Consider the following 12,055-nt stretch of genomic DNA (forward strand, 5'->3'; position numbering starts at 1 on the left):
GTGTTTCTTCCTATTTACATTCATTCAATAATAGCAAATAATAGTTCGTAAAAAGTGTAGTTTTGGACTATTAAATATGGATGAAAGTTTATTAAAAGAGATCCACTATTTAACGCGTAAGTTTAAAATTCTGTGTAATCAGTTCAGTGCTAAATGTAATACGTGTAAAACAAAACCTCACATATGTTCAAAATATATAATAGAAAGTAATTCTACAAAAGGGTAGTTAAACATTTAAAGGAACCGTTTCACTAAATGTTCTGATATATTTGGGAAAAATATACTAAGAACTATTTTTGCATCACTACATTTGACAACATAAATGCAAAACGTGAATTTGTTCTTTGTAATAATAAAGTACTACTTTGTGAATTTGTTATTACATCAATGTCAATTTTTAATCAGCAGTGCATACATTTCATTGTATTCAAGTTTATCATAGAGTTTTTACGCGTAACATTGTTTTCTTGAATAAACAAATACATCACATACACACAGGTTAAAAGTTTTAAACAACTTTTTTTTTATTACTGTGACGTTTCTGGTTATTATTAATAAAAACGTATATTAGATTTGTTCAAGCAATAACAAGAAGATATAAACATTACAGAATATTGATAATTAAATATGAAGAGATGCATTTATATGATGTGCTAACAACTATTGAGAACCTGTTTCAACATTAACATAATGTTTTCGTTGTACTAAAACCAAAATTTCTTTCAGAAACAACATCCATATATATAGCTTAGAATTCCAAGAACTGGAGTTTGAATCTGGTGTCCACGTTATTTATTCTATTTAATTTCACATTTTATAATAAAGTAAAATTACATATTTCAGGTTTAATAGAACATCATAAGAAGAAATCATGCTGCGTGAAAGAAAATCTTTTGAATCCAAACTCAGGTCTTACAAAATCGTACAAATATACAAATTTAGTTCAAAAATGTAAACCACTTTCTAAGACTTCCAGTGGTGCTCCATGTAATGATGCAACAACTACTAATGTATACATCAATCCAAATTTTAAACCACAAAATTCTTTTATACATATCAATCCAACATTACGAAAAAAATCTTTGGTACACATTAATCCAAAAATGATGAAGAATATTATTCATAGTAATGAAAGGGTAGGAAACAATCCTATAAATATAATAAATAGTAAAGAAAATTCTTTACAAGATCAAAACTCTATAAAAAAATCAGTGTATGTAAATCCAAAATTAATGAAAAAATTATCTTCCTCGATACAACCTAAACCAATGGAACAGAAAGATACTGTAGTACAGAATATTAGTCATCCAATTTGTTCAAGATTAAAATTTATTAAAAATGCAAATTCTTTAAAAAATGTTAATAGTCCAAAAAAGACTAATAATTCTAGTATTGTACTTTTGTCTCGAAGAAAGCTTATACGTGTAAGGCGTAATTCAAGAAAATCCTTAAATACTTCTCAAATAGAACTTCACAAAATTAAAAAGTCACCAAATTCAATAAGGAATGCTAAACCTCTGTCTCACAAAGTTGTAAAAACAAAAGCAATAAATGCTCTACAACAATCGATTAACAAAACTACAAGTACTGTAAAATCACTAGTTACAAAACCTAAAATAAACAAGTACAGAATAGATAGAACTATACCACAAACAATAAGTATTAAAGAACATTCAAGTGTGACTCGGAAGAAAGTCACGTATGTATGATATATGATTAATATACATTGATAATTTTAAATACGTTAAATAATTAAAATCTGTATGTTAATAATAATTACAGAAATAAAAAAATGGAGTTAATTACAATTGGAGGAATAGTTTACAAGTCTTCTAAAAATCAGTTAGTACGTAAAAGCTATGCAATAAAAAGTAAGTCATAATATTTGTGGTAACATCAATTGTCACGTAATGTCATATAAATACATGACAATTTTTTATTTTATTGCAGAAAAGCGTATAGCAAATACAAAAAGTGACAAATTCATTGTGGCTAAAAATGGTAAAAAATTATGTAGGATAAAATCTGTGAAAGAAACATTAGGACACTCCAGAATGAAAGTACTTAACACAACTACTGGAACAAAATTATCATCTAACGTATCACAGAAAGTTAACTACAAAACCAATATTAGGTACACAGCATTTTACATTGATATACTACTTTAGGATTAAGGGGACTCCCTACTGTGATGGCTCAACCATCAGGTACAATATTGTGATTTTTCTAGAAAAAACTATACAGTGTATCGATTTTAAACTGTCTTACATTTATCCATATACATTAAAGGAATACATCAAATTTTGTTTGATGTAAAAATATAGTAGACATTAAAAGTTACAATAATTTTCGGGAAGTGTCTAATAAAATATATCTCCATGGCTGCCATCATAGCAGCTGTCTATGTTATCTGAATTCTAATTAAATAAAACTGTTAATCTGTATGACTGTGGATATCGCCCATACTAGGATGACTAAAAAAAACATTGAAGAATAACAAAGTAACAGTGTTTTTAAAACAAAATTTCATCCTAAGTACCGGCGAGAACTATACATCTATGAATATACCTGCGAAGCTACAAGGTAGTCTGTAAAATAGTTTTTGAGATATCGTGGCAGACATTTACGAAAATGTTATTTTGAGAAAAACACGTTTAAAGTTTTATGTATAGTTATATTCTACGTACGCGCCGCTCCGGTTCAAGACTACTAACTTCCGTAATATTTCGAATGTGGCTAAATTCCTTTGGGATTATGTGTTTGAAATGTTAAACTTTAAGATAATGCGAAAAAAGAAAATCAATTATTTTAATCCGTCACAGTAGAGGGACAACTTAAGAAAATTCTTATGCTTCTTTCTTAAAAATTATATTTGATAAATATTCTTATTCCTTTTGTTATGACAATTGTAGGACTGCTTCTGATCTTCTGTACTAAGATATAATTCTGCAAAATGCAGTGAATTTTTAAATTTACTAATAATAAATCTTTAATTGCAGCAATAAAGTCAAACAGAGAAGTATACAAATACTACGTAACAAAATGCAGAAGAACAATCAGCCATGTTTAATATTTCAACGATTTGGATATTGTTCCAATCATGATAAAGGAATTTGCTTAAAACGTCATGATAAAAAACAAATTTCCCTTTGTAAAAAGTAAATTTATTTCTAGTCTTTTTTTGCTACAGAAAGTGTATTTGCTTACTCAGTAGTAAAATTTATTTTAGGTTTCTACAAGGAAATTGTTTACTGGATAAGTGTCCACTATCTCATAATGTAGGACCTGAAAAAATGCCAACCTGCAAATATTTTTTAGAAGGTTGTTGTGTGAGAGATGGTTGTCCTTATCGCCATGTTAAAGTTTCTTCCAACACTCCAATTTGCAGAGAATTTTTGCAAGGATATTGTGCTAAGGGTCAGGAGGTAATATAAACATTTTTTTATTGTGATACTTTATAAAAGCTGTGTATAGTAGAATAGTAAAAGAATTCCTATACCTAGATGATAGTAATATGACTCAGATACTCACCATATGAACTTTAGTTCCTATTCAAGCAAAGTATGTAAAAGTATAAATTTTATATTTTAAATTAAAAACTTTATATTTTAAAGTTATATATATATATATATAGTTTGGTAGACAGTTTTAAATCATAATTGTAATTTATGAATGCACACTTCAGTAAAACAACTGTTTAATACTAGTGTATTATTAATATTTTTTCAAAAGCATTTCGGTCACAGATATGTGCTATTCTACTATACCAAAAAATACATGTATTGAATTTTAGTTCAAAGAAAGATAAACTAACCCTTTCACTATGAAGGGAGACTATAATTATTCGTTAGAATTTCGCGTAACTGACACGCTAATTGCACAGAACAGTCATTTTTGGTATCTTTAAGGTAATTAACATTCATTTGTTCAATTATCTTTAACATTTTAAGTCATTTCTACGAAGACGTCACATTGCGTGATAAAAAGAAGTAAATTCTGAGCCAGTGTTGGGCAAAATTTAATGGAATTTACGATTAACGATTACAATTGAATTTTTAATTATCAATCGCAATTGGCGATTGAAGTCGGCATTGAATCGTCACTTGAATTACATTATTTACTAAAATTCTCTTTGTCGTGGATTTAAGATCTGAGCTTTTTCATGTGACTGGCTCATTTTTTATGTCACTCGCGACCAAGAGTCGATGCAGTTGACGATAAAATATCGGAAAGAAGATAAAACCTATTAATCCGTGAGCCATGAAACAATAGTAACGTCTAACACAGTGATGAATTTTTTTTATTTTTGCTTCTCCATTTACCTTTTATGAAATTTAATACTTGAAAGGCTAACACGTTCTGAAATATTTTACACACAGTAATTTTCACCTATACAAGACATACTTTTTAAGAAGTATTTAAATTCTACTAAGTGTGTATGATGTGTGCGTGTGTGTGTGTGCACACACAGGGTGTTTCATCTGATTTTGACATCTTGATTTTCTCGCTATTGTTACTCGTAGCAAAAAATGTTTCAGTGGAGGCTTGAATGGTATCGAGTGGAGCATATTCTGATGTTATTAGTTTTCTTGTGAGTGGACGCGTAAAGGTCATATAAAGGTCAACTTTGTTTTTTTAAATAGAATGAAGTATTTTTTAATACATCAATCGATGCAGCTGGACTATTCGTTATAAAAAAGTACTAATTTGAACTAACTAACTGAACTAACTGAACTACTAACTTTTCGACATACATAGGTTAGTACTTTTTTATAACGAATGTCCAGCTGCATCGATTGATGTATTAAAAAATACCTCATTCCATTTAAAAAAAACAAAACTGACCTTTATATGACCTTTACGCGTCTACTCACGAAAAAATTAATATCAGAATATGTTCCACTCGATACCATTCAAGCCTCCGCTGAAACATTTTTTGCTACGAGTAACAATAGCGAGAAAATCAAGATGTCAGAATCGGGTAAGACACCCTGTATATGCTATGTAGCACAGACGAGAATCTCGTCTGTGGTGATAGAGACCTAACTTCCCTCTGGCTTCCTCAGGCACCCAAAATCCATGACCCTTTGACAACAGTGGCATTCGTAATCTTATTATATCTGTAGTCACTGATTCTACTAAGTATTTCTTTATTTTTGTATATAATTGTTTTTCACAATATATTAACATTTAATCAACCGATTTTACATTCTTACATCCGCTTAAGTTCGCGACTATAATTGTAATTTGCTACTGTTATATCTGCGTAAGCTTAACCAATCAAATCGGTTAATGTTCACGTCAGTGTGCGTTCTCAATATTATTGATTTATTTTTCTCATGATTTCCATTCAAATATTAGTTTAACATTACAATAAGATTTATATATCCTTAAATGTATTTGTTAATGCATTAGTCATTTAGTTCTGTATATGCCAATACCTGTTAAAATCGATTATATTTGTTAACTTAATTTCAAAGTAAATAGCTATTAATGCAATAGAGCAGAGTAAAATGTACATTGGCTTAAAGATAGGATGACTATTGATATCAAAAGTGATTAATGATTTGTATAATCAGAAATCATGTGTGATCACAATATTTAAAAGCTGGAAGTTTTTTCTTTTACAGTGTAAACAACGTCATGAAAATTTATGTCCTGAGTTTGAGAAGATGGAAAAGTGCAGTAAAGGTAAGCATTGCCCCTACCCTCACAAATCACAAATATCTTTTACAAAACAAAACCATTTAAAGAGGCAGTATAATGTGTCTAACGATCAAGTAACACATCATATGTCAAAAGATGTGTCCTCTTGTAACAATGAAAATAGACTTAGGTACTATGAGCAAATGGACACGGATGCCGATAAAAATTTTAATAAAAAAAGAGAAAGTGTCATGAAAAAAGTAAAACTTATGAAAGCCGTAGTTCAATCTGATACATTAATAGAAATATCTAATTATACTATAAATTCAGCTTTAACCAATGATAGTGCTGAATCAGAAGACTTTTCTGATACAAAAGTGGTAAAACGGTCACCAATTGGTATTTTACCTGCTTATATACCAATTGATTAGGGCAAGCAGTGTAATTGTGTAAAATTCTTTTCACCTTTCTAAAAGTTTTCTATGTAGTCATGTACCTTATTTATTTCTATTAACATATCAGGTTTATAATTTGGTAAGATGAACAATTTATAATTTGAATAATAGTGAAATTTATATTTTATAGTTAGTACAAAGTTGAAATTTGTATTATACTGTATTCAAGTCTATACAGGAGATAAAGATTTATATTTTATAATATGTATATACTTATGTAAATGAAGAGAAATATATACTTGGTAAAATGAAAGTATTTTATCTGTACACAAGGTGTTATTTTATTACAAGTTCCTTGTATTTTACTTTATTTTCCTGTCATGATTTCTGTTTAAAAACAAAGTATTATACATGTAATGTTAAATCCACGAAAAAATCTTTGAAACAAATAAGACAAATGAGATAAATACTAATGAAAGTGTTATATCCTGCGTTGCGGTCGTTGCTTTATTAATAATTACGGGTCCTGGCTCTTTTAAGGTGCTAAAGCACGCTCTGTCTAAACTTACCGATGAAGTACGCAGTCTTGGATAGGGAATGGGAGGGATAGGAAATCACTCTCGTTCTTGATAACCAAAAAGATATATTCTAACAATGAAATAAATAAAAGATACAAATAAATCTTAATATACTGATGATGACTGTGCGCGACACAGATACCACTTTATATCTACTCCGAAACTTCCAAGGCCGTATTTTTAAACGAGCGTAACTCCGACAATTTTAGTCGGATCAACTTCAAACTTTCGCACAATATTTTTAAAATAATGTACCTACTGTAAGAAAATATTAAAACCCAAAAATCGATTTTTTCAAAATTTATAGGTAGGCATAACCCTTCAAGGGCTGTCTACATTTACGACTTTTGTTGGCGTACACGGTCCGCGGACAGTCTTTCGACTGCCCGCCCACAATTTCTCGCGTTCTCAACTTCGAACTTCGAAGACACGTTCATACCTACGACAATTGTCGGCGGTCTGTTTGGGTCTGTAGGCAGGGCCTCTACACTAGTCTACAGAACTCTGTAGAGTGATTACGGAGTCTACGGAGAGTCCCTCGACAAATATAGCCTGTCTTTCTGTCTCCCGTTGAAATGGAATACAAACGGACTCAATCGAGGACTCTTGCGTCGCAGAATACAAGCAATGATGTACTTAAAACTTTGTATTTCGCAAATTATTTATTGTATCGAGTTCATTCTTCGATTATTTTGATCTAGAAGATACCGCCTATTGAAATAATATTTTTGTTGGTGTACAATCATTTTGATAACGTAGAAAATTATGAACAGATTGTTCATTTGCAAATTTCACTCAGAGGGTTGAAGGTAAAAAATATGATCGTATTCCTTGAAATCTTACCTAAAGATAAGCTGACTTTTAAAATGGAAACGTGAAAACTAACTCCGCTGTGAGCAAATAAAAACAAAAATATTAACACATCAACTGCTACAGTGAAAAAGGCTGTACGTAGTATAGCTGTACGTAAATATAGTAATACGGAAAATTTGGATTATCGGTTTTTCCTCTATTTTAATGTCGCGCAAAAATTCTGTCTAAAATCTGATAAATAGTATTTATCCGAGCGCGTGTTGGAGATTTTTTTGCGATTTTTTAGTTGAGTATTCTAATTGTGAAAAAACAAAAAGTAAAAATATTTATGACTACATTTATCCTTTCATAGTAGCAACATATTATCATAAGTAGTATCCTCTATTCTTTGAGATTTTTTGGTAGGGTGCGCGATAGTTTAAAAAATCAAAAACCGATTTTTTCCGTGAAAAAGTAACTTATACTTTTAATTTTTGTATTTCCTTCATTAAATAAGTATATTATATGATTTCACGTGTTTCTACATTCAGCAAAATAATATATTAACTAAAAAAATTAAATTAACACATGTATGTATTTAGTATCGAAAAATACAAATAATCCTATTATTTTTGTACATATTTTTGAATCAAAATATTTTAAACTATTTTTAAAGTGCTTTTAAATAAATACTGGTCATTGTCATTTTGTTAGAAATTAAAAAAATATAATTAATGTAATAAAAAAAGTCAGTCCATGCGGAGCTTGAACGAGGGTTCGAATCCGTTCTTGATTTTTTAAATTTAAACTACGGCACACCCTACCAAAAAGTCTCAAAAACAATTAGGATGCTACTTATGATAATATATTGCTACTGTGAAAGGTTAAATGTGGTGCCGTTAAAACTTCAATAAAAAAAAATATTCTTCACAACTAGTATATACACTCAACTAAAAAATCGCACAGTCTCCAACTGCGTCCCGATAAATACTATCTATCAGATTTTTTACAGAATTTTTGCGCGTCATTAAACAGGGAAAATAGAGGAAAAGCCGATAATCCGTATTTTCCATATTACTACCCCCCTGGTCGAGATAGAGGGTTGCAACTTGGTACAAACCTTGTTTTCTTGACAAGCTATCGAATAGTATATTACTAGTGCAAATCGGTCTAAGGGCACTTTTGACCCCCTCATCCTGCTATACCCTTTAAAAAATTGAGTTTCATTTCATAATAGATATAATATGTGATAGTGATACAGGTTCATATAAAAAGTTCAGTAAGTTCGTGTAACTTTGGAGTTAATATATTATGCATTAATGTTAGAATTTTTACTCTATATGTATATTTTGATATTTCTAAAGAATTAATCATAACAATTTCTTCAAAGTATATTTCCAAATAATTTATAATAGTGACTTCTTGCATTGGTAACACATTCCTCGCGATTGCTAAAACCGTTTGGACAATGTTTAAAATAACAATAATGTGCTTAACATATTCTTAACTTTCAGACTTTAGTCAGTATTACTACCAGTTTGCAAAATGGCTAGCAACATTGGGACTTTGGCTTAAATATGTACATATATACATTTGGCATATAAGATATAACGTACAATTTATTTATATACAGTTTGAAAACAGTAAACTAGTTGAACAAGTCACATGATGTAAAAGAATTTATATGAACACTTAAAGTACAAATAAATATTATAATTTTATGTTGTTACAATACCTACATACAATATTACAATAAAAATATTAAATTTTTAGTCCTACTGTTTCATCAACTATATATAAGAATCCAATTATTAGGATGATTATATGCCAATAGTATTGGACTGTGTAATAATAATGAAATTGTGTTTTTCTTGACAGTGTTTGATATTATGAGCCATTGATCAAGCCACTTTCTCATATTTTCTATTGACATATTTGCAGGGCTAAGACCTCTAAATGAAAGTGCCTAAAACAGTATGTAATTTTTATATATGTAATAATTATAATATAGTATATAGTGAAATATGTATTATAGATAAAAAATGTATTTAACAAATAGTAGATCATGATTTTTATATGCACACCCAACATATTGCATCATTTGACATTTCTGTAACTCCTCCTTCTTTCTGTATAGCTTCATCCATTTGTTTTATTAGCATGCCTCTATCAAATAATTTTTTTTTCCTGAAAGGTCCCCAAGACGATATATCATGTATGGCGAGTAATTCTGTCTAAAATACACATTAATTCAAAATATACATTTTGCAAAATTTGATGTTTATGAATATATACACTGTTTAAAAACAAAATTATACATAACGTTAATTAAAATTATTATAATCATTCAACATACTATATGTCTTCTTTTAAGATTCTCTAATGCATATGGTGAACCATTGAATAATTCAGAACAGGTAATAATATCTTCTATATGTGGATGTGTGCCACTACCAAGACATGCGATAACACCATCCCATTTTGCTTTTAATGTTTGATTTTTAATATTATGGAGTTCCGCCTGCATACATCTGAATAATGGTCTATTGTGTTTTAATCGCTTTTTATGATCTAATAGCAGAAAATCAAGTTTTTGTTGTGGTGTCCAATAATGAGAAGTTAGAAGATATCTCGGAAAATAATATGCCAGAGGAAATATGACATAGTTTGTAAATGGGATAGCACATATTAATAGAACAGGACACATTTTTATTAAGTCTTTTGGCATTGTATAACTTATTTGCAGCTCTTCTGTTGTTAAATCATTAATTGGCTTCTTCACTATTGAGATAGATCTTTTTACTTCTTTAATTAATTCTCTAGTGCCAATAGTGAACACACGATATACCTGCATGGTCTGTGGAAAATTCTTTTCCATTATGTGTTCATAATTTTTAACATAATCTATATATTTATCGAACCAATACTTTCTAATATTGGATACTCTGCTTTTCTCTATCTTTTTTTCTGCTTGTGTTTGACATTGTTGTATACAAGTACGTGTGAAAGGTAACGTATACTGATTCTGATAAATTAATCTTTTACACAATAATTTATACATTTTTGCATTCTTTTTTATAGCATTTTAATTATGGTTATATTTTGCTATTACTCAATTCTTAAACACATTTATAAAATAATCAGAAAGTACTTTAGAACAATATTGTCATATTATTATTAAAATTCATGTTTTTATTACCAATTGTATTCTTTTTCACAGTTAATACATAGTTTTGTAAGAGACTATATGTATTAGAGTACTCGAAAAAATTTCTCAATTATAAATAAAACAATTCTTAATCACTATAAAAGTTTTAAAATAAATCACTAAATTAACTATTAAATTGAAATAGTATAAAAGATGTTCCGAACAAGATATAAAGATTGCTTCCAAATGCTGTTCTTTTCCTTGATCATAACGAATTATTAGGATATTTATTGTTATTTAAAAGTGACGAAGTTCATTGATACTGTAATAATAATTTTACTAAATAAACTGAAAAAAGTTGACAATTGTATTGTAAAGTAACGGCTTTTAAAAGTACGTAAATTAATTTGTTACTTATATAGATTTAACATGTGATCATGACACACCATTCATTTTTAACGCTACTTTATATTTTTACTACAATCCATTTTTTATGAAACTTATTGCGTATATAAATTTTACACAGTCCGTACAAAAATCACAAAAGTGATAAAAATTTGTATAGGAAGATATGTTGTATATGTTCACGTCGGTACACCAGTGATGCCAGGACGTGGGATTTTTCCCACGCATGCGCACTACCTAATCCTCAGTAACGTATATACTTGACTCAAATATGGGGTATCGTTAGACCCCCGTGACAATTGAAATACGGTAGAAATTACAGGAAGAGGATATTTTTAAAAGAAATAACATATTTACATGGAAATAAATGAATATATATTTTTTTATTATTTTGTACATCTGCAGCCGATTTATTACATGAATACAAACATTTGTTGCGAGAGTAAGAAAAACTGCAGAAAACCTTACTAGTATTCAAACAAGAACATTATATATAAAACATATAGTCGTGCTTTCATCAATTAATATTGAAAATTTCTGAATTTTTAATTCTGTAATAAGCTTATCGCTTTCGCGTTTGCCTATTACATTTTTTATTATCTGCGTACATTTAGTTCGTGACAATTTTAGATCCTTAACCACCTGCGGATCTGAACAGGTTTCCTTTAATAAAGGGACCATGTGATTAATTGTTTGAAAAGCTATATTGTGCTCCGCGTAAAACGCAGCTAACTTTATTTCGGCTGTTTTGACTTTATTAACATGGTCCAAATCAGAATTACTATCAACTTTTGGTAATAAAACAGATGGTGTGATATCACAGCTTTTGCTTGTATTTTTAATATGTAATTGAGTCCGCGAATGTCTAATAAGTTCTGATTTTCCGCATGCCAAGACTTTATTGCAAGCCGTGCAGAAAGCTTTTTTATTATTATCAGATTTTAACCAGTCTTTGAAAATATTATTCTTTAGCCAAGATAATTGGAATACTTTCCCTTTGTTACTTCTCTTCTTATCCGCCAATCCACTCGAACTAGGCTGCTGGTAATCCATCTTCTGGTTTCTGTCACTGTAATACACTAATATTGCAC

At 29.4% G+C, this 12,055-nt stretch overlaps 2 protein-coding genes across 2 annotated transcripts; one reads left to right on the top strand and one right to left on the bottom strand.

The window, feature by feature from the left end:
* The first annotated feature begins 76 nt into the window (after nt 1-76).
* LOC107188702 (zinc finger CCCH domain-containing protein 3) lies at nt 77-6,078 on the top strand. Its single transcript, XM_015577044.1, has 7 exons — nt 77-116; nt 844-1,699; nt 1,783-1,871; nt 1,951-2,134; nt 3,000-3,158; nt 3,230-3,425; nt 5,631-6,078. Exons 1-7 carry the CDS (start codon nt 77-79, stop codon nt 6,075-6,077), a joined length of 1,971 nt encoding a protein of 656 aa, XP_015432530.1. The 3' UTR covers nt 6,078.
* Nucleotides 6,079-9,197: 3,119 nt separating this feature from the next.
* On the bottom strand, nt 9,198-10,472 carry LOC107188779 (LETM1 domain-containing protein 1). Its single transcript, XM_015577137.1, has 3 exons — nt 9,768-10,472; nt 9,496-9,645; nt 9,198-9,377 (listed from the first exon to the last, which is right to left on the bottom strand). The coding sequence occupies exons 1-3, from the start codon at nt 10,470-10,472 to the stop codon at nt 9,198-9,200; spliced, it is 1,035 nt and encodes a 344-aa protein (XP_015432623.1).
* Nucleotides 10,473-12,055: the final 1,583 nt, after the last annotated feature.

The sequence above is a fragment of the Dufourea novaeangliae genome, unplaced genomic scaffold (assembly GCF_001272555.1).
Source record: "Dufourea novaeangliae isolate 0120121106 unplaced genomic scaffold, ASM127255v1 scaffold108, whole genome shotgun sequence".
In the NCBI taxonomy this organism is placed as follows: domain Eukaryota; kingdom Metazoa; phylum Arthropoda; class Insecta; order Hymenoptera; family Halictidae; genus Dufourea; species Dufourea novaeangliae.